The sequence below is a fragment of the Mycteria americana genome, chromosome 3, assembly GCF_035582795.1.
Source record: "Mycteria americana isolate JAX WOST 10 ecotype Jacksonville Zoo and Gardens chromosome 3, USCA_MyAme_1.0, whole genome shotgun sequence".
Classification (NCBI taxonomy): Eukaryota; Metazoa; Chordata; class Aves; order Ciconiiformes; family Ciconiidae; genus Mycteria; species Mycteria americana.
Genome location: NC_134367.1, coordinates 90,675,932 through 90,700,090, shown reverse-complemented (window position 1 = coordinate 90,700,090; position 24,159 = coordinate 90,675,932). Strand labels below are relative to the sequence as shown.

Here is a 24,159-nt window from a genome sequence, read left to right as displayed (position 1 = left end):
ACAGTTCAGGGTTGTCCTGGTTTCAGCTGGGATAATTTTCTTCCTAGTAGCTGGTATAGTGCTGTGTTTTGGATTTTAGTATGAGAATGATGTTGATAACACACTGATTTTTTAGTTGTTGCTAAGTAATTATTACACTAGTCAAGGATTTTTCAGCTTCCCATGCTCTGCCAGGTGCACAAGAAGCTGAGAGGGGGCACAGCCAGGACAGCTGACTCAAACTGACCAAAGGGCTACCCCATACCATATGACATCATGCTCAGTATATAAACTGCGGGCAGCTGGGCAGGGAGCAGCAATCACTGCTCAGGGACTGGCTGGGCATCAGTCAGCAGGTGGTGAGCAGTTGCATCACTTGGGGTTTTTTGTTGTTTTTCCCTGGATTTTGTTCCTCTCTCTCTCTTGTTGTTTTCCTTTTCATTACAATTTATTATTATTTTATTTCAATTATTAAACTGTTCTTATCTCAGCCCACGAGTTTTCTTACTTGTGCTTTTCAGATTCTCTCCCCCATCCCACCAGGGGGGAGGCAGGGGTGAGTGAGTGGCTGTGTGGTGCTTAGCTGCCAACTGAAGCTAAACCATGACAAGGACGCAGACTTCAAACGGACTACAAAGACTGCAAATTAATAAAAACAGAAACGAAAGATAAAACTACTTCCTTACATGAGACAGCAGTATTTTTAGTCAAAAGAAATAACACAGCTATAAGCTTACAATTTTTGCTCTCTTCTACTAAAGGAAATTGAAAATGTATTAAGCAACCTCTTTCAAAATGTTGACCTTTGGTACTCACATTTGACAAACTCACATGAGAGCAATGGAAAGTCCTTTCCATATTAATGTTTAGGATTCATCACTACAGTTTTCTTTACTGCAACAAAGCTGACAGATCTGCACTATCAAGCAATAAAGAGCCGGAAGAAGATCACAATGTCATAGTTACGCCCTGGGAACTGCATAAAAGAGGCTGAGAACTGAAGTCATGCATCTTCACATATGCTAAATAAAAACTGTGCAGCTGATGAAGCCTAAGCTACTTCAGAAAAGGCACCTACCTGTATAAAATTTTTCCAAAAGATAACCACCAGTATTCTGTACTACAATAATATAATTAAAACTTACAAATTCTTTAGTGATGAGTCTAGAAGACAGACATTGAACTAAAGGAAGTATTTCCCATTCTTATTAATTTAGAATTATCCTTCTAGAAGTAAGGTGTTCCCAATCTACATGTGATTACATCTTATTTTTCAGAAAAATGTACAATGCACAGTCTACTAAAATGAAAATGAGGGGTGCTGTAATCCTCTCAAAAATATGCAATTTTTCAAAAATTATACTGCCCCATTTCACAGTATACAACCTTCTGGCAATCAAAACATAAGTTGAAATCAGTTTTAAATACAAGACCTTTACTGAAATTTATCGCTGCAGCAGAAAATTAAGCATTTACCTTTACACTGCATTCCTTGGCGAAAAAGGCCCTTGAGCAGCCGTTTGCAATACTGGCATATGGTGGGACGAGTGTAAGAGTGAACAGCAAAGGTGTGCGGAACCTTCACTCTGCAAAGCACCATCTTTTCCATCCAGATGGGACGGCCGCTCCAGGAGGGAATCCTCTTACTAGGTTCTGGGCAGCAGCGCTGGAATAAAGAAGGTATATACAATTTGCACCAAAACAGTTCAACTTTAGCTGGGGGGGGGGAGCGGGGGGAAGTCAGTGGAGCTGGGAGGAAGGTGTTGGCTCAGAAAGTGACCAGCTAAGAAAGCAATCTAGCCAAGAAGCTTTAAGAGGACATTCTGATATCGTAAAACAAAACCAAGAAAACACCAGACGGAAAATCCTTGCAGAGAGCAGGAAAGTATGTATGAATCTCTATTTCCACAGAAGCGAAAATGCTAAAAATTCACTTTTATGACTTTTTTTTTTTTTTAAGCAACCTGGCACGGTTCACAGACAGCATATATAGACCCCCATGTAGGGGATAAAATGGAAAACACTGGAGGTAGGCAAACCAAAATCCAATCGCTACCTCAAGCTATCAGTTTTAAAAAGCAAAGTGTGGCATGCCTTAGTAAGCTTACTAAGTTAGGCAAAAATATTTAGAAAATTAAAAAATAATTTTGGAAATTAAACCCCTCAAGAAATCTTTTAAATTAAGTTAAAACAAAAACTTTGGCAATTAAAACAAAAAAGGCATTGAGTATCATACTGAACATTCAGCAGGATAAATTTCCAGTTACCCACATCTACAGAAAAATGTAAAGGAACATGGCCCTGTACATCTGACCTAAAGCATTTTAAGACTGCTGAAAGATGAACTGCAAATATGATAATATATTACTGACCATCTAAGCCAAGTATTTGAAATCAGATAGCAAAGAAGAGGTGTCAAAGAGGTACTAAACACACATGTAGAAATCAAAGTTGAATTCCATGAGAGTAGAAACATGTATAATTCTATGTTCACTGAATAAATCTTACCAACAGTTATAAACATCAGAATAAATATTTTTCATTACTCAAGACTAGGCTTCGTATCCTCTAGCTAAAAAAATTATGTTCTTGAACTAGAAAATCTACACAATTTATATTTTAAACTATGATAAGAATGTAAGAATTGTTATTCTGTAAAGTAATAGAATTAGATAAGTAGGAAAGACTAAGCGTCAAAAGCACCGCTTTTATCCCACAGTGAAAGCAGCAATGAAACAAATGGATCTAATCACCACCTGCCCTGCGTTAAGATACCAATATAGTTGCAGTATAATCGATAATCTCTCAGCAATCATCATAACCATTATAACAAAGAACTATTATGGATGATGGGTTTTACTGTAAGCCCTTCATCCCCCTACACCCTCCTTGATAGGGCTTGGGTTTTTTTAGATTAACTCTGTGAAAAGCTTAACAGCACATCAGGAACACTCTCTCCTCTCCCAGCATAAAAGCTTACATTTTGTACTGCTTTAGCCAAGTAACTATTCCGTACTGATACCGTAATTACAGAATGAATCTGTATTACAAAGAAGGGAATGTGTTTTATCATTTCTGAAACCAAAGTTCTCAAAGTTCATATAACCATGAGTGACAGGCTAATAACAAAATTATACATAAAAGTTATAATTTACATCTCGCTTCATTTCTCACAGTAATAATAGTTATCGGTAAGTGTCACAGTCTAAGACTCACCAGATTTCAAAATTAACTAAAACCAATCATAATGGTTAAGCTCAACTCCCTCGTACTCATTATGAGCCACTTGCAACACCAGCTAGATCCCCAGGATACAGTTGGTACAGTTAAAGGATTTAAAACCAGAAATTGTTTCCCCTTTCACATTACATACTTCTTCAGAGGCAGAGGATGTGTATTCAGCTTGTGCTGGTCTTGGAACTGAAAGCCCTGCTCCTGGTAAAGACACATTAGACAGACGCCTCTTTCTCACTCCACTGCAGTTATTTGGAATCTTGAAAGCACATCGCTTATGGTAGTTTAACCCACAACCTGAAAGAGAAGGTTTTTTTAGACAAAAAAAACCTCCCAACATTCCAAGTAACAAAAGTAATACTAATATTTTGATAAAGTAGTTAAAAAGATGATCCAGGAAAATGGTAAACGCAGAAATAGATTGTTCTGTTAACTTCTCTTCTTTTTGTGTTCTTGATGTGATCCACAGAAACAGCTTTTTTTGCACTACTTGCTATAACACTGGTCTCTAGTAAGCCCAGCTCTAGAAACAAGGTCTAAGACTCCAAAGCAGCTCATCACCCTCCTCACTTCTCCCCCCACCAGGACACTTTCATCACTCCCTCACTTTGGAGCACAAGAGCCAAGGAGAAGCCAGTGAGCAGGCAGCGTCAGTACCTGACAGCAGGCTGCAGAGTGCTCTGCAGCCAGCTGGATGAAGGCCATAAGGAAAGGGATTCCCCTTCGGGAGTCTCTCCAAAGTATGTGCTCCTCATGCAAAGAACACACACTTGTAAGCTAGCTATTTTTACAAAGGGGAAACAAGAACACTTCTTAAATCATTTGCCCAAGGTCATACACAGTTTGCGTTAAAGCCAGGATCAGAATTCAGGTTTCCTGATGCACAACTCCTTCTAACTCTATGAAATGCTACATTTATCACATGCTAACATATCGAACAAGATACAATTTTTTCTTCCTCATCTTATCTAGATATACACACACAAAAATACACTAAAAAAATCACAGGCTTACCTTCACATTTTAATCCTTGTCGTACCAAACCCCAAAGCATCTCTCCGCAGTAGTCACAAAAAGTAGGAGCCTTGTAGGAATGCACATAAAGTGCATGAGGACGAATCTGGAAATCTTCAACTGTAGCCAAAGCTTTTAAAAAATTGCAGTAAGTTATGGTTCTTGCCACAGGATCAACAAGGTTTTATGGAAAGAATATGTTGTTTTAAAAATGGCTAATGAGCTGTTTAGACATCAGCATTTTACTGTATACCATTTAAATATGCATTTAGAAGATTACAGTTTTCAGTAAGCTTTTTTACTGACGGAAAAATCTGTTGGATTCTGTAGGCTAATGGCCACAACCAATCAACAGTTTGAGTCACAATGCTGAAAACCTTTACCAAGTTGAGAAGGCAAATACATCAAGCTTTGCTAAAATCAACTTGAGAGTAAACATTTGAAAGAGCAACTTAATTATCAAGCTGTTTTGTAACCTACAAAATTTTCAAATGAAGGACAGGTCTACAGGTTAGATTTTTATCTTCTAAAGGACTTTTTCAGTAAAAGTTTATTAGATTGAACTCTGTGTGTATTGAAACAGAACTGTGGACAGATTTTCCATGGAACACTGGAAACTTCACTAGTAATGTTCTTTTTCTTAAACAAGCATAGATATATTTAAATGAATTTTTTGTCCTGTTTCTTTGGAATGTAAAAAAAAAAAACCCCAACCTGATGGCTACTATTCTTTGATCAAATACATACTAACGCCTCATATTCAGATTCTCAGTTTTAAAACCCTACTGAAAGAGATTTACATGTCTTCAAAATGCCTCGGTTTCTGGTGGTCTGTCTGTTTATAAGAAAACTGTCAGAGATTGTCAAGAAGAGGCACACAAGACAAATTTTCCAAATATGCCATTCACCAGAAGCAATGAAAAGCTCAAACCAAGACGATCAACTACTGAACATGCTAGACAGGCTAAGAACAGTAGGTCCTGAAATGCAACCAAGGAACTCAGCCTTATGACTCTGGAAATCATACTTTATTGATCCAATTTACAAATCTAATCCCATGACAGTCAAGAGATCTCTCTTTCTAGAATGCAACCTCAGTTGGGCACTTAGTCCCCAAAGTCTAAAAGAACTGCTCAATACTAGTCCAGCTTTTATTTGTACTTTAACTACAGCTGGCTTTTGGCTGAATTTGACAGGGTACTGATGAAACACATACAATTCAAATCAGTTAGGATTTGGGGGGTTTTTTTGTACTCGTTATTGAAGAATACTACAGGTTAATAACCACCACTCTAAGGACTTTATCATTTAAAAGAAACTGTTTTCAAACACTACAGTAACTCTTAAGGCTCCGTCCTCATAGGTATGATTCAGCAACTACATTGATATGAAGCCTTTTAGCAGTATAAACCATCAATGGCAAAAGCTACAGAACAAAAAGACAGATGTAAGCAAAACAAAGCCAACAACAGGGCTGGAAGAGCAAATCCTGAATCCTACCTGCATTTCAGCTTCGATATTTATAATAATAAACTTATATTATTATAATTATAAATTAATATTCTTGTAATTCATATTTATTTATTATAATAAACCTGAAGAAGATTAAAACATTACAATGAAACAATAACAAAACTCAGTACTGAAGTATCAGTACCACTTGGATTTTCTTGGAAACGTCTACCCAGAAACAGTGACCCCAGTGTGTGACTTAAGTCAAAGAGCTCAAGGAAAGCATGATAATAATGTTCCATAAAATCCTATTTTCTTCTATCTGCTGAATAAAGCACTGTTCCACTGTTACAACAATACCTACCAGAGAGTACAACCTCAACAAGATCTCCCTCATGTATCTCTTCTGCTGATGTAATCCGTTGCAAAATATTATCTGAGTTCAGGTCATGACGGAAGAGGAGAATTTTGTCATACATGCCAAAGAAACCACACTCTGGGAACTGCAATGGAAAGCAAACTCTAAATTAACACATGCTCTTTGATAATCTTATCCATAAAAATTTTTAATAACAGCTACAAAATTTGAGTGTTTTAAGTGTTCCATGGAAACAAATTTGATCTGCTTGTTTTTGAGGAACTGAAGAATTTTCTGAACTGAAACATAGCATAAAAAGGTAAAAAACAAAACAAAACAAAACAACCACCAAAAAAACCCAAATAAAATCCATCAACACCAAATTCTTCCCTGTTCCCCCCCCACCAACAGTGACACTTTTTTTCAAACCTGAAAAGAAAAGATGTTAGGGTTTTTGTTTCTTTGGGTTTTTAATCTCTCAGACCTGCATAATCAGTCTGGCACGGGAAAGCTAATGCAGATCTTTCTAACTTGGATACCACCACCTGTAAGCCTTATTTCACAGACATTCTGGTCAGGCAGGTATTCAGCTTGAGACACTCCAGCAGCATCTGCCATACTTTTCTTGAGTGCCAAGCCAAGAGAGGCTCGATGTTGCTGTTCTACAACAGTTTAGATCTGCAGATGCAGGAAAAGGAAAACTCGATTCCTGCCAAGGACAGAATATAATATTGCAAATCCATATAGGGAATAGATACACTAAGTAACACACCATTTTTCCATGACACTTCACGGAAAATAGCTTTCTTATTCTGTATTTTTCCCACTCTTCAAAATATTGTCAAGTGTGAGTAAAACTTCTTAAAATGAAAAAGCTTAAAAGTAAACAGACAGTTCACAGAGAAAAAGAGCAGGAATAGACCCTGGAGAGGAATGAATAGCAATCAACCAGCTCCTTTGGCCTTTTTGTTCAAACCAGAATTCAAGCTCGAGGTGGGAATGCACACACACAGAAGTGCTCCACAGAAGAAAACAGGAAGAATGTGAGAAAAAAAATACGGAAAAGCACACAACAAACTTTTAATTAATTAGCTAACAGACTACAGTTTGGTAATTTAGATCTTGCACACTCAATAAGTAACAGGGTCTAAACTGCATGAAGCTTGTGGTATATTAATTGTCCTTAACTAAAGTAGTCATAGACGTGTTTCTACCAAACCAAAGACATAATGAAAGTATCCATCACGCCCGTTGTTTTCACACTCCCTTCCCATTCAGAGAGAAAATAATTTCCTCTTTCCAGTAGCAATTTTATCCAAAATATTAAATTGGCCTTCTCTGTTTTGGTGTGCAGACCGTACACATTTACATTACACATAATACTGAAGAATCCCCATGCTCTGGAAAGCGTATTATCTACTTGGACAGTCACAAAGAGAGGCAGAATTTGTGCCATTTAACCCATGCAAAAGCAAAAGATGGACCTGACAAAATTATACGGACAACAGTAGATATTTAACCCGCAGCACCAAGAAACTGATTTACTGGGCTGATTCCAAACCAGCAGGTTGCTTCCTCTGTCTCCCAACTCACTCTTAGGTTCCCTAGATAGATTTGATACTCTCTTGTACTCTGCAGTAGCCATGATGGTACAGATATGACAGCAGCATTATATTCCCCTAAAACAGCTGCTTTTTAAACCTCTAAACAATAAAATGGTATTGCTTAAAATCCTTTAGGTCATCTGGAGTTACCTGTAAGAATTCCTCTCTTGTACTATATCTCAGTATACTCATCTGCTGATTCATCTTGATAAATAGCAAATATCCATGAATATTCTGAAAATTATATTTTTCCAGTCTCCCAAAGACTATTTGTATGAGAAAAGCAAATAAAAAGCTTGAGAATTAGCTGTGCTGCCCAAATATGTGTCTCGGTATCTGTGCAAGTATGCACAAGACTTGACTCTATATTCAGAGCATGCATAGATACAGCATGCTAGTAATTCTTCCAAGGGAACTGACAGTTCTTCATACCTGAAACAGTGCATAAACCTGCTTTAAGCTCTAACTCAAAATTCCAGTATGCCTCAATTCACAAGAAAACAAGTTATATTTACATTTTTTGAATAAGTGCTGTGAGGTTTTATTCCTTGATACTATATACACTGTTTAGCCACAAATCACATCTTAATGCTGGTATCAACAAGAGAAAGCTACGACAATAATGCTACAATCAATTGTATCCTCAAGACAACTTCTACTTATAGCATATCAATTGCATCATGCTACTGAAAAACTTAATTCCAACAAAAGGGAGAGAAAAATCAATGTGAACATGGTATGCATCTGCCTGCAGATAAGCATGACACTTTTTATCAATGCTGATATTAATTTCCGCTGCCAGGAGGTACAACTGATGATTCAGAAAAATCAGCGTAAACTATTGCCTCTTTGTATTAAGTTCACAGAACCACCTACTAACCACAGATTTTAAGGAACTTCTAAGATATTTCACAGGTTTAAGTCTCCTTCTTTTGATGAAGATATGTCTTTGTTTCTCTTTTTTTCATTCTTTGAGACCATAAACCTATCATGCAGCTGCCAGAACATCCCCACACATAATCCCCCACCCCAGTAACCAGAGGTCACATAATCACATACCAAGACGCACTTATTTTAAATGCTATGACCATATGTGTTCTGCATGTGAAACCGTTTACCCATTCTCATGTACAAATCTTGGATTTATTAAAATGTTTTAAACATGCCACATTAATTTTGGTGACTAAAAAGCATTAGCTGACACAATAAATAAAAGTTATAGATGAATACTCAAATCCTCTTTGTGGCAGCAAGTGTAATCATTAAAAATATGAGACATCACATTCCTTAGAAAGCAGCATCAACATTAATTCCAAAGTTTGTAAATAACAGTATAATGCCTATAATTAAGATCTAGCTTTCAAATAAATTCCAGACTTAAAGGCTAAATTAATTTCTATGGAATAAAAGTATTGTAAAAAAAAAAAAAAAGCAAAATCATCTATTATAGATTGTTAAAACTGTTGGCATCACCATCCTTGTTTGGTTCTACGTTAATTAAATTGACCTTTTAAGCTGTGTATCATGAATGCTTATGATACTGTAGTTACGTGTTTTACTGCCCTCTTCTCTCAAGTATACATACATATGGATGAAATGACTGTGAAAGGTTGCCTATTTTTGTAACTGTAATAATTAACCTCATAAAAGATAATTCCTCTATTTACAAGCTTCAGCTTGATCAGTAGCTTCTAGACTAAGATGCAGAATCACAAGCCCAGGCCTGACAAGACTAACAATAATCTACGCCAGTATTTATTGCAAGAAGCATATCACTAAACACAGACTCTGTATACAGTTTCTATGGATACATGTGACAGATTTCACCCAGGACACATTCTTCTATGCATTGTGCATGCCTAATCTCCATTTCTGAAACTATCATTCCAAAACCCAAAAGCATTAGAATAACCTGTTCATTGGTACTACAGAGTTGCAGTTGCTACAAGGTTTTCCGGAATCCACGACAGGGACACGCATAGCTGAGAAACCTTGCAACAGCTCCCTTACCTTTCCTGCCTGTTCGGTTAGGTGCTTGTCTGCATGTCCACAAGGGAGCGCAGAGGAATAATGCAGGTGGGGCAGCCCGTATAACACCCTGCCTGGCTCCTCCCAGGCCCATCACAGGAGCCATCAACCCACCAAAGGCCCATCTACACATGCCAGAGGAGCACAGAGGCACAAGGGCAGGCAGGAAACCCAAATTAAGGACTCCAAGGAAAAGATACCCTGTCCAGGCCCCTCCCAGGACTGTCACAGTAGAGCCTCAGCCCCAGTTTCCAGCCATAAAACCCATCAAGGTAAGTCAACACTAGAGCACCTTTTGAACCGAGAGGGGTTGCTGCCCAATGGTATGGGATACATTGTAAGATGCCAGGGAATTATGATTGTACAAGACTTATTATGGGATGTTTATGGAAGGAACCAAAGGCAAGGAAAGAGGTGATTCAGGGAGGAACAAACGTGGGGAAAAAATAGAGAGATAAGAAAAAGGCTAGTCACCTGTAAACAGGGGCTGGTCAGAACAATTGTCTGTCCATGCCCTGTGCCTGATCAGCACCATCTGTCCTATCTTTTCATTAAATTCCATTTCTAACTATTTTCCTGGATGATGGGTTCTCATTCTGAGTGCATGTGTGTGTATGAGGAGTCTGAGCGCCAGCAACTGAAGCCAGACCACAGGTCAGAGCACCCACATGTCTGTGGTGCCACTGATTGGAGAGACCAGAGAAATCAAGAGCTTGAATGTCCAGGTGCCAGCAACTGGAAAGACCAAGATCTAGCAGCTGCTACTGGGCAGAGAATGCCTGAGCCCAGCTGCTGGAGACATCCACTTCGTTGTTGTTTTTTGGGTTGTGTGTGTGTGTGTGGTCCCACTAAGAGACCTCCATGCTGATCCACCAGAGAAGGGTACAGTATGAGACCATTGGTGCTGTTCATGTTCACGTGAGTGCTCTGTGTGTCTGCCTGTGTCGATCTGTGTGTATACGCACACCTGCATCCAAGTGCCTGTGCCTACTGGGAATACATGGTCAGTCTTCATACTGGTTGGACCTGGGACACGGAGCTACAGCAGCCTCGTCCCTGCCAGGAGGCTGTCAGATTCAATTGTCCCCAACAAAACTTTTCAAGTTTGATGAACAAGTCCTGCCCTTTCCTTGCACACACCTCCCCCCCCGCCGCAAGATTCCCCTGTTATAAAAGAACAGGCCCTAACACAAAGATGCCTCTCTGGCTGCTCCTTTCCACACACTTCAGCTCAGATCACTCTCCTCTGCCCCCACTACAGTCCTGTGCGCCCAAGGAATGGAAGCACTGGCTGGCTGCCCTCTGCATGGCCGGCCCTGATGAGCTGCAGGTGGCCCGTCAGAGCCCGTGTCTAAGGCACTTGGCCAGGCTTCGATGGGGGGAGCTGTGCAAGCAGCTTGGCTCCTTACAGACGTGCAGCGCCCTGCTCCCTCTTCCGCTCCCCAGTACATTCGGGAATACAGCATTCCTTGCTAGCACCTTAGCCAGAAGGCTATGTGCGGACTGCTGGCCAAGAATAACCTCATCAATTAACGAGGTTTTTATTTCAAGTGGTATCTTTTAACAGATTTTTATTTTTTTTTTTACACAAAGCTTAAGCTATGTTCAAGTTGTACATTACCAAATTTTTCTCTCGTGTACTGCAGCAAAGTACAGCTTTTATAGTCTTCCTTATGCTCAATTACATGAAGCTGGTAAGGAAGAACACTGTCCAGTTCCTTTGAAGTGTTAAGAGCTCATAATGTAAACTTGAAAACAAAACTCAAAGCAGAATTTTTTTTAAAGCCTGTTTTATCTTACGGGATTATACAGCTATTACTTTCCTGCATAAAAGCCCAAAGTATCTCCACAGCGACTCAGAACTTATAAACTGCTAATCCCAGTATTACTATGTTTCCTAAAAGCAAAAAGGAGCCTGTTCCCAGTGTTAACAGTTCCAAAAGAGCATCTAACTACAGGAAATCACTTGCGGGAAGTCTCCATATGCGATAGACTCTGCCAAAATTCATCTCTGGTACACCAACACCGTCAACTTACATAAAGAATGTATGCAATCCTTTGTACTTGGGTGGTACTAGCACAAGTAGCACTACTAGTGCATTACTGCGGTTACAGTGATAAAAACAATTGGTGTTATCTAGAATGCTTATACTGTAAGTATTACAGTATGTCTAGTTTTAATTGATAGTGCATTACACTATTCTTTTTACCCAGAACTCCTCAATATACAGCAGCAAATACTGCTGGAGCAAAACACAACTGAGGCTTCTTTCTATCTTGGCAGTAACTGAAAAATCCCTCTACTTCAAGTTCCAGGACTTACTTTACAGAGTTCTGGACCAGTCGCCAAAAATTCACACTAGGGAAAAGTGTAGGCGGATATTGTTTCAAGGTCCAATATCTCATGACCCATCATAACTCAAAACAAATGCTTCAAACCACTGAAAGTTAATTCCAAAGTCTAATGGTGCAAAACACACATTACCTTGGAAAGTCTCTTCGTTCACTGAAATCACTCCAATCTATTATCCCGCATCCCTACCCAGCTATTCACTCCCACTCTTTAGAATCGTGTGCCAAATCACACTATCACACAGACAATTAGCTTCAAACATGTTGCATGAAATCTTTCCCTTGCCAGATGCCTCAGTGCAGACATACTTGGACTACTGCTTGGCTAGGTTTTCCAGCATACAAGCCTATTACCGTGCTGGAAATGCTAACCTGCCCCGCATATACCAGCTCCGTGCCCCCAGTACTCCCCAGCACCCATATTCTCACAGGCATGTTTGCATCTCATGCCTCAACTCTCTATTACTCTGCTGCCTTATTTAGCTCGTACAAAGATGGTAGATGACAAGTCAAGAAGACAGACTAACGGGGGGGGGAATATTTGAGCACAGCTGATGAATACAAAACACGATTTGCGTTAATTTTAGAGCCATTCAAAAGCAAGCACCATGAACTATTACAACTACTGGAGAAAAACCCAGAAGGATGGTTGCAGTACTATTACCTATTCATTACACCAAATTAAGTTGTTACTGGAAGAGTTGTAGAGACTCATTTGTAATATGGATGGATTGTAATACGATCCTTGTAATATGATTCTTTTCCTTCTCAATATTTTATTAGTAAAACATCTGTTAACACTTGAGAGATCATACTAAGCTTCAAGTCAACACCTCTGCCACAATTTGGTTAGACAGTTCCCCATTACCATGACAGTGTCCAAACCCTTGGAAGACAGCTCATATTCATTCCACAAGTTTTGGTCTTTTCATAACATGACAATTTAAAGTATTTTAAAATAAACACTTTTTTCCCCTTCAGCAGCCCTTACTGAAGAGCTAGCTATCCAAACTACTTTAATTCAGCACCATTAAAACTCAAGTTCTTAGCTATACGAATAATACAGGTATACAGTTAATTGTCCCTTGGTTAGAAAATTCTACAGATATATTTGTGCATTCTACACGTCAGGCTTTTTTTCCCCTGATTATCAAAGCAAAATGTTTAAACACATCTCCTCATCTTCCTCACCCCTGCCCCCCAGTCTACTTCATCTTCAAAGGAAACTGGCTATTTTTCCAAACAATCCAAGAACTTCAGTCATATTCCAATTATTGAAAATGAAATCCCACCTAGTCTAATTTAAAACAATAGGCAGAACTATCAAAAAAGTGCATACATACTGATAGGATCACATTGAATTCAGATCATTCAAATTATTGACCAGGGAATACAACATTTATAAAAACAATGAAAGTATGAAACTACAGAAACACAGAAAGACTCAGAAGCAGGTGTAATATGCAAAATTTAACCCCTTTTAAACACAGCTATACTTCCAGTGATTGTGTTCTCAACACCTTACACAGTTCAGAGTCTTGAAGAAATAAATATGAGCGTGTACATGTTAAGTATCTGTGTAAGTGGCTATTGACAGATTAAGGCCTGAATTCAGGCAAGTCAAAACAGCATAATGTGGCAGGAAATAATCAGGGAATTAACACTAGTAAGAAAGCGTAAGTACTGTTGGGAGAGGAGACAACATTTAAGGTAAACAATGAAATCTTAAGGACTCTGCCTATAGAGAGAAAGATGACCAAAAAGCCAACATGGAAAAAATAGCCAAAAAATAAGATGGAAGAACAAAGCAGCACAACGAAAGCCAGTAATCTAGTAGAAATGAGATTATACACAATCATGAATTTGCTGTTGAGAGACAATTACATGTGTAGTTGAAAGAGAGCGACCATGTTAGGATGAGGAAAAATGAAGACAACAAAAATATCATTGATAGGAAAAGCAAAGACACCAAACACACAAAAGTCACAGGAATCAAGATAAAAGCAACAGGAGCTAGATAAGGGTTTCAAGCCTATACACAAGCCAGACAATTTTGAGACTACTTTGAGGAAAGAAATGAAAAAACAACATACTACATATGGAAGAGTTCAGCAATAGCAGAATTGTAAACATTGTTGGCGAAGAAGGTTTAAGAGAAATCCTGAAACAGGCAGGCCATGGAAGGAAAAATTACTTTTGGAGCCGAACTAAATAAGACACAAGATAGACCAACAAATATTAGGCTGGATCAAGTTTGATAAGAAAAAGATAAATAGACAGGAAACAAGTGCAGCAAACATAAATGAAACACTAAAAATACATAAGGGCAGAGAAAGAAGAAGAAGAGAGTGAGAAAGTTTGGTTTGGCTTTTTTTTTTCTTTTTTAAATTTAAGACATGAGAGCACTATGTTATGAAAACACAGAAGAAAAATCTAAGAGAGGTTTATTAATCAGTAAGACATAAGAAATACCCCTTTGACTTTGCTAAGTGGTGACTGTTTGGGTGGGTTCAGTGAAGTAGAAAAAGAAAAACTAGTTTGGAAGATTAAGAAACAGATTGTACGGGTAAACAGATTGTACTTGAGATGTATTAGTACTCAAGTCAAAGAGAAGGCAACAGTTAGAAAAGCTTATGAGGATTTCAGGCAAACATCCTAGGGCAGGAGGGCAATTGGCCTATTTCAGAGCAAAATGTAGTAAAGCCATTGAAGGAAAAGTATGTAAAGAAGGAGAATGCTGAGTATGACTGAAAATGAAAAGCATGAAGAACAGGTTTGTAGATGAAAAAGGTAGATAAGGGAAGTTTCAGAATCATGAAAGTAAAGATTCTTAAGTTTAAGAAAAAAGTTATGATAAATAGTGCAGGTACTGATACTATACAAGTAATAGCACAGAACAATCAGATTTTTTCATTTATAGCTATTAGTTTAATTAGAACAAAATAAATAAGCTAGAATAAAGCATTTATAGCATGCTGTCCCACATAATTCTCAGTTTGCAGGCAGTGGAGCATCACCACATGGGAGTTTCTAGTTTTAAGCTAGTAAGCCCTATGTTCTAATTCATGTCCTCTCATGTGAAGAATGAAGAAACTGTACTTAAACACAAAACAGGATTAAGAACTTGCCTCTGTAATATCTGATAATTGTGCAAGGACACACACTGTCCATCTACAACTTATGCTACACATTTTTCTGCTTCTAAACACACTCCCTCTATTCCAGCAGTCATATCTGTTCATGCTTTGGTTCCTCTTCAGATTCCCCCTGAGAACTGTATGTCTGGTACTTTAATATACAGCAATCTAGATAAGGAATGAACAGAGAAGAGAGATTGAGACTATAACCAAGAATCTTTTGAAGCATCCCTATAAAGTCTAAAGTTTGGGTTTTTTGAGGATTTCTAGTAAGCATTCCAATATACAATACTCCTAACATAGTGGTCCCCGAATTTAACTTTAAACTTGAGAAAAGTTTTTGCTCCTCTCCTGATGTTTAGAACATTCTTAACAAAGCTAAGAGACACACCAAATATTTGCATTACTCATCTCACTCTCCTTGCACACATATGCCTCTTTAGTTTCAGTTCTGCTGTTGCTACTTTTAATTAGCCCTCTGCAAAACCTGAACAAGCTACACCGAACAGCAGTGTCTGAAGCAGGAAGCACAGCTGACCATCAACAATACAACAAGACTGGCAATACAGAATGCTATGAAAATGCATTAGGTAAACGCAGTACTTAATTTCCTAACCAAAATGCTCTCCAACACAGGCTTTTGCAGGACTGTTTTCCCCCCAGTTGATTAATTTCCCCTGAAAGAAATAAACATAATGCATAAAGTTATTTTTCTGAAAACTTCTGAGGATGCTATAATTACTTTTACAAATGTTAAAATCCAGCCTCCTCAAAGATCTGCCGTAAGTCCTAATCAACATTTTTTATACTGTAATTGTAGCCTCAAATAGAGTTAGGCAGGCAGTTCAAGCTCTCAAGCAAATGAGGAAGGACACCTGAAACTTTTTTTTGCTCCAGATATGTAGAGAAATACAAGTCCGAAATGTGATTTAATGGCACTATTAAAAATAAGTAAGGAAACTTCCATTTAATTCTAGTAAAGACAACACTCAAATAAGAAGAAAAACTATAAATGATTCTAAGTAAAAAAATATATTTCTCCTTTTTCATTAAAGAAATGCAACAGTAAACAGATACTGCTAATTACAGAAGTATCACAAGAACAAACTATACAGTACCCTGAAGCTGAGAGCCACAAACTGGTCAAGAAAAGACAGTCTAAGCAGGCTGTGGAATACCAGAGGAAAGGGAAGCTTTAATACTGTTGAATCTCAACAGCATACCCAGTAGTTTCAAAGCTTTCAACTGGAAAAAACAGGGAACCATATGCATGACAGTACACAGAAGAACACAGTTTACAATTTTTACATAGATAGAAAATTATCTATATATTAATACTAGAATATTTAATATGCTTGCAACAGTCACCAGATCTGAGAGAAAAATGTCAAGGCAGGACGTATTGCTGTCAAATAGAGGGTGGAGGGAGGATATTGCCACTTGTGCACTGGCTGCAAAACTACTTATGAAAGATGAATCCACCACACATAAGGTTGTTTCCTGATCAGTTTGCTGCCTGCAAACATGGTCTCATTGAGCAGTCATTTACTGGTAGCATCAGCTGCAGGAGAGCATAAACTGAATCAAAGCCAGACAAAAGAGGAAAACTGATCATTAAATCCTTATCAGTTTTGCAGTACATTAGGCTCAGCATGTAAGAAGTTTCTTGAGCTATAACAAGAACTTGAGCTAAACTTTTAGCTGAGCCTGCCAAACGAACAGAAAGGAAAAAGAAAAATAAGGGTGAATGTATTTGTTTTCATCTTTCTTTAAGACAGAAGACAGGAAATATGCAGATGCAAAGAGAAGGAGTTGATACAGAAAGAAAAAGCAGCCCCTAAAATGGCTGCGAAAAAGTGCACCTAACATGCATAGTACAAGGAAAAAAAAAAGTTGACCCAAATAACTCGTCTCTTCAGAAAGGAACTAACACGCTGAACTACATTTTGGTAGCCCATAAAGTTATTATGAAATCAGCTTGCTGGCCAACTAGTTTGTAAAATATGGAAGATGCAGTAAGTTATGAGATGGGGAAAAAAGATACACAAGCATATGCAAATGAGAGTTCATACAATGTTTGCATTTACGTTCTTTCAAGCTATTAAGTGAAAAAGAATCATCTAATAAAACTAATCAACCATAAATACCAAATCACAACAATGAAAGACATGGAGAAAACAATTCCCTACAAAATAATCTATCTTCAACTCACTCCCTCTCACCCACCCCTGGCCTTAAGGGAAAAGAGCAATTATTTCTTAATTATTTTATGAAACAATGTAACTACTTTTCAGGTTACTTAATAGAATCTAACCTACCTGACCTAAATAAAGATAAAACTTGGATGCAAACCCAGCAAGATCAATGTTATTTCCTTCCTAGAGAGTCAGAACTTGCAACAGCTTAACCAAGACCCGTTTGAAAAGTATGCTAAGATTTTTTTATTTCTTGGTCAACCCTCTCTTAATAGAAATTATGCTGATAATAGTCCTCTAATAAGAGAGTAATGCATGTATTCCTTATATGGAATAACAATACTAGGATTGCCTTAGCTGTTTGGTGGAGGTTTTAATTATTAACTAGAATTATTAACTAGAAACAAAAAGAAGAGCTAGTATCATGCAAGTCTGCAGGCCTGCAGTGCATTTCTGTAGCCACAATTGGTCCTTTCATTACAGCTGGCTATACTGTTCCAACAATACTCCTTAACAGTAGTAAACATAAACTGGTAAAAACCTAAGATATCAGTGACAATCACTAAAAGGAAAAAACACAGTCACCATATTGTGAAAACTAATTCTTGCAGAAAATTTACTACTACTTCTTCTTTTACTAGATTTCACAAGTAAGAAAGTAACAAGAGGGTTTACTCCTTTTAAATTAAAAGCTTCTATCTTGGGAGTTAACAAAATTTCTTTGTGCGTAACTGCAAACATCTAACATAGATCTTTGTCACTGTACCAAACTTCTTGGCATATTCTAGTCACACATTGTTTTTACTAGCAGTCTGTTATAAAACAACTGTTGCCATCAGCAGGACGTGGTAGTGTTATACCATACCTTCTGGTAAACTATAGAGCACACGAGGTCTTTAACAGCAGAGAGGGACAGGTCCTGAGCTTCAATGGTAACAGTCTCTCGAGTGAGACCAATCTGCAGAAGGAAGGAGACCCCATGCATAGAGCCCCGGGAGTTGGTGAGGCTCTGGGTACTGAAACTGCCATTGGAGAGTCGACTAGAGAGCCCCGACTGGGGACTTGAAGACAAAGTTGGGGTTTGTGGTGCAGCAGCATGACACGTAGGTGGGGAAAACTTCTGTAAGGATGGGGGAGAAGAGTTGTTTGCTGACATCTGACTTGCTTTACTCTGTCAAGATCTCCCTAGTAGTCAAATTCTAAGAAAAATATGTTGTCAGTTCTTGGTTTGAAGTGAAAACAAGGATAATGTAACTTTCCCTTTCTTAGTTCAGTAAAACACCCCTGACCAGTAAAACTTAATTTTCCCTTTCATTCTGTGCAAGCCAAAGAATAAAATAATTTCAGCTGTAAGTTACTTTAAATTAAAGGTTCTCCTTCCACAGTTACAATCAGCTGATCAAAAGCTGATTGTCTGTCTTCTAGCACCAGGTCTGGACAACAGAGGCTTACATAAAGGCCTCACAGAAATACATCAGCTCTGCTGTTTTATACTTGTCCTTCATTTTCATGTATTAAAAAAAAAAGCTGGAAATACAGATGGAAATAAATGTTGGTAACTCATTAAAAGTATCCTCGTTCACCTAATTCCACAGATCATATCTTAAATGCAGACTCATCTTCATGTAGATAGCCTTTTAGAATGAAAAAAAGCATATTCTTGAGCAACAACAGAAGTCCACGTATGTGATGAATCTATTCCTCCTTCAGAAAGTCTTCTCTGAATTCACAGGATGCGGTTAACTTGGAGATCAGTGAAGGTATCTGATTTCATTTTTATAAAATAATTTAGCTCATGAAATGCAGGAGCAGAATGTCTGAAGACACAATCACATTAAATGTAATCTCTAGCTTCACCCAGATAATCTCCAGCATTTTGAAACGTTGTACTCTGCCTGTAGGGGAAAAGATAAAGTTGTTATTTCACATGAAATGCATAAAATTGCATAGCAATGTCATAACCACTTCACTTTGAAGCAGCAGGATCACCAATTCCTTGTACTCAGATGTTATGTTAGTAACATTTTGTACTTATAACTTGAACTTAACTGTTTTCTCACTGTATGAAACACAAGACAAATCAGACCTAACACTGCCCAATACATTACCACATCTTTTAATTAATGGTAATTTAGCAGAGCAAAGCACTTAACAGTTAAAGGAGGGGGGGGGGGGGGGGAGGAAGGAGGGGGAGGGAGGGGGGAGTAGACCACAGCTCTGCTCCATAGATGTATACTGAGAAGCTGGTGGGTAGAGAAGGAAATTTATTAAATGCATTGAAATGTCAAAAAAACCATAATGTCAAAACTCAAAAAACCTCTGTGTAGCATGTACTCAGGATACCATTTTAATACTTTTAATTCAAGACAACTGAAGAATGTCTTGCATAAACTCTAACTGTAGGAAGATATGCATAGCATACAATTGAGCATTGGTTCCTCTGGGGAAAAAAAAAATTCATTTAATGCTCGCATCCGATTAAAAAAGCAAGTCTGCTACAGCCTTTTAAAATAAATCATTTCATGAGCACGTGCTCAAAATACTTATTACAAGATGCTGTGCTACCTGATTCGATATTTCAAGCATTTCATGAGCAACTGAAATGCTTGAAAATAATAATTTTTAGATTCCCCATGCAACTTTTGGCACAGAAAGAGTTAGCTGTGAATGCAAAAGTGGTTCAAGTACATAGATACTATGTATCGCTAACAGTTTTAAAAGGAGCATAGATCCATATAGGACACCAAAATCAATACGCTCGCACATTTTTTCCTTCCTTTATGTACAAAAAAATAATGATCTCAGAATGAGTATTACTAAGATTAAATGAAATGAAATTTTGGAAAAGAAATGCCACAGTTTATCACACACAATATAAACTGTCTTACTAGAAATAAGACTGATAACTGGTAAAACAGTCCATTTAATAGATTATGCACTCCTGGTATTTACCAGTGTAATAAGTCAAAAACTCACTGTCATTGCATTCTAAAAGGTAGATAAGGAAAGAGAGGTACATGAACTGCTGTACTGGAAGGAAAATAAGCTCTTGGTTCTGTGATAAAAATTCCTAACAGGGGCTCCAGAAGAGAGAACAAATTAATACCTTCTGGATTTTCAACACAGGGTTCTACAAACTGTTGTCTTCAAATACTCAAGAGCTGCTGGACATTTACCAACAACACCTGAAAAGAGCACTTCTGCCTTAAAGAACACACTAAACACGATAGAGACGAAGGTCATAAATAGGAGGAATAAGGGCAACAACAATAACATCTCAAGAAAGCAGCTTCATAGTACCTTCAACTTTGCTTGAAGATTACTTATTTTTGTTTTCTACATATTGCTTTTCTCTCCCTTACTTCTCACAGATACCAGAGACAGCAAATACCAAGCCTTAAGGGTGGATCTGAATTAAAAAACAATAATGCCTAACCAACATAATAGAAGATGGAAAAGCCATATGATGTGAAAGAATTAATGGGTCTACTAAGCAAGTTTAATTTAGACAGTGAAAACACACTGCAAAAGCTCACCTACAGCTGCCTAATTAGAATGTTAATTACATTTACCAAAAGTATGATGCATTTGCATTTACAAAGCCTTTTCCTACCAAGTGTATTTGCATAGAAGCCTTTAATGAAGTTTATTTTTGCTACTTGGTAGGAAAGAATGGATCTTTCTAAGAAAGGAAAACCATCAAAACTGCTCACTTTGTAGTCAGGATAAATTGATTCTGAACATCAAATAAAATAAGTCCATATTGAAATTTATATTCAATCCTACGATTCTATATTTATGCATATATATATTAAAAAAAACCACTAAATCTCGAAAAGCAGAGAAGCACAAGGGCTATGCAGGGAGCCCATCTGCCCCTGCTGCACAGCTCGCAGCCTCCTTTCCAGACTGCTCTCGCCGCCGAAGCGCTGACCCTCCCCTTCCTTTTGGGGCTGTTCCCAAACCAAGCAGCTCTCAGGCAGCTTCTCCAACATCTGGCACTTAATTCGCCCTCCTTTCCCCCTGCTAGGCACGACACGGACTTCGAGGCCCGCTCCAAGCGGATCCTCTCGGTCGTCTTACCCCCGCGGGCGCTGGTCGCTTTCCCGGTTCCCGCCGGGAGGGGCTGAAGCCCCTGCCGCGCAGCAGCCGGGCTCCCGCCGCCGGACCTCGGGGCCGCCTGCAGGTGCCAGGGCTAGGGTTGCGGGCGGGCGAGCAAGCGAGCGGCCTCCCCGCCGTCACGGGCCGGGCTGGGGCGGGACCGGCGGAGGAGCCGCCGGCGGGGCGGCGGGATGCGTCCTGCCTGCCGCGGGTCACGCAGCCCCGTCCGGGCTAGCGCTGGCAGCCGCCCGTCCCGTCCTGTCCCGTCCCTCCCAGGTTTAAATCCCCGCTGGGCGACCCGCCCCTGCCGGCACAGCTCCCCGCGGCGCCGCTCTCCGGAGATGATGTGGCCTCGGCCCGTCACCCCCACCCCGGGGCACCCCCGCGCCAGGGCGGAGCTGCCGCCGCGACGGCGCTTCCCCCCGCGCGGGGGGCGGTGGGGGCCCCACAGAGCCCCCGGGGCAGGGCCCTTGCGGGGGTCAGCGACGTCGCCGCTCCCGCCGCGGCAGGAACTTTCCGAGTCCGCCCCCGCCCTTCCCCGGCGCGGCGGGCCCGGACCCCGGCCCCCCGCCCGCCGGCTCCCGGCCCCAACGGCGGCGGCGACGCGCGTCCCCCCGCCCCGCCGCCCTCACCTGCGGCCCCGCCAGACGCCGGCTGCCCCCGGGCTGGAGCTGCCTCGCGCGCATCTCACCCGCCGCGCAGCCCCGCGGCTCCCCGCACACACCAGAGCCGCCCGGGACGGGCTGCGGCGCGGGGGCTGCCGGGAGCTGTAGTCCCGCAGCCCCGCGCTGGCCCGGGGCGCCGCGCCCAGGCGAACTACAAGCCCCGGCGTGCCCCGCGCGAGCGGGACTCAGCGAGTGAGGCGGCGCATGCGCAGGCCTTCCCGAAAGAGTTTCCGTTAGTTTTCTTGCCTGTGGCGGTTGCTGCCCTGAACCGCTAACGGGACGGCGGGGCGCGGCGCGGCGGGGCGGCGCCTTCAGCGGTTGCTTGCGCTCCATGTTGCAGCTGGCGCCCCGCCGCCGCCCTTGCCTCGCCTCTCCAGCCTCCCGCCGCCTGCAGTCGTGCCAAAACTTGGGTCCGCGCCAGCTCGCACCCGCTCGCTGTTGTGCCAGCGCCGGCCTCGAGTTTCGACAGCTTCTCCGCCCTCCCCGCTGTACCTCAGGGAGCGCCCTGGGCCTTCCTGCTCCCGGGGCCGCCGCAGCCCTTCTCTCCGTCTGCGCCACTTTCAGTTCACCTTTCCGGGGCGTGGGTGGCGCAGCGCAGCCCCACGGAGATCTCCCCAGGGCCTCGGACAAGGCCCTTCATCTCTGCACAGGAAATACTTGACCTAGTGTGTCACAGGATCACGTTGGTCTTTTTCGTGGTCGCTCTGACCTGGTAGCTCGAAAGGGCGTTCTGCGAACAGTGTGTCTTCCGGTCCCCATGCTCCTCTTGGTGGCCCCCACTGATGAGCTTGTGGCTTACCGCAATAGTTCTCCAGGCCCCTTTGGACCTGGCTGTCCATCTCTGCCACTACACTTCAGCCTCCCCCTTCCAATACTCTTGATTCACCCAAACCCTGCCTTCCTGCTCTGCATTAATGATGCCGCTCTTGCATCATCAGCAAATCTCTGCATGCAAGATATTTAGCAAACATGCATTTAGCAAAAGTACTAAATAAAACTGGTCACAAGGCAAAACTGCATTTGTAACCACCCTCCAGCCCAAAAGCTCCCTGTTGAAAGACAACCCGTAATCTTCCTTCTTGAATTTGGATTCAATTTCTGTGTACGAGTCTTAAAATAATATCCACTACCATGAGAAGTTACTGAAGTTTAAATTATATACCAGACCAAAAACACTTGGAAAGGGCAAACTGTCAACAGAAATTCAAAGGCTTCTAATTCTCAGCTCAGCAAGACACAGATGGAGAAGCAGATTAGTGCTTTGTCATTTACAGTGCTGTTTGTAACGTAAGTTTCTCATTTCCTTCATCTTACACTCCTGAGGCCTGGCCTAAAACCCACTGAAGCTGAGTGGAGTCTTTCCGCTTACTTCACCCTATTTTGCATCAAACCTTTACACAGTGCAGCTGATACAGAGTGTAACCAGGTCTGTGTTCTGACTGGAGCCAGTTTATCTGATAAATAATTAGCCTGCAGCTTCTTGTCGAAATCTGGAACTACTTTAAACTAAAACTGTAGCAGTTAATGGTTGATTCTGCTTTTAACTGGTTTTGAATGCTAAAAAACACCCTGGGACTTTTTAATGAAGGCTATTCCATGAATAGAGGATGTTCTTGCCAAAGCTCTGCACCAGATAACTGAGCAATCTTCGTTTCCTTTTTCCTCCAAAGTGGGACTCCCACACGCCACCACTGTAAACATAGAGCTTGCCTCCATAAACATGATTTTTGATGTTTAGCACAGCAAGGAGTCATACTCTAGAGTATTTAAAGTGCAGCAAGCTTCTCACATTCTGAGTAACAGCCCTAAAAATAGCTGTGTATGGACAATACCAGATGGATATTAGGTATTACCACAGTCACTGGGCAACGATTAGACTTCTTTGTAAAGAAGCTTAGCTTTATACCATCCAAGAGGGTTGGTGCCATTTAATTTGCTGCCCTAAGCCATAATAGCTGCTTTTTCATAAATTAGAACAGAAGATGGATTAGTTAAAATCAATTTATTACAGAACACAGGAAAGCATCAGCCAAAACAAAG

General features: G+C 40.5%; 1 protein-coding gene across 6 annotated transcripts in view; it reads right to left on the bottom strand.

Moving 5' to 3' along the window:
* Positions 1-22,761, bottom strand: part of PRKD3 (protein kinase D3) — a 48,480-nt gene extending 25,719 nt beyond the window's left edge. Inside the window, exons 1-7 of one of the 6 annotated variants that reach the window (XM_075496061.1) lie at positions 22,087-22,219; positions 20,654-20,762; positions 18,219-19,248; positions 6,044-6,182; positions 4,228-4,359; positions 3,353-3,510; positions 1,456-1,645 (exon numbers count right to left, since the gene is read on the bottom strand). In XM_075496061.1, coding sequence (XP_075352176.1) covers positions 1,456-1,645; positions 3,353-3,510; positions 4,228-4,359; positions 6,044-6,182; positions 18,219-18,509 — 910 coding nt within the window. In that variant the 5' untranslated portion in view covers positions 18,510-19,248; positions 20,654-20,762; positions 22,087-22,219. Of the gene's footprint in view, positions 1-1,455; positions 1,646-3,352; positions 3,511-4,227; positions 4,360-6,043; positions 6,183-18,218; positions 19,249-20,653; positions 20,763-21,436; positions 21,761-22,086; positions 22,229-22,611 lie in introns of those variants that run through there. The other 5 variants (XM_075496062.1, XM_075496064.1, XM_075496060.1 and 2 more) reach the window with 5 other exon arrangements.
* Positions 22,762-24,159: the final 1,398 nt, after the last annotated feature.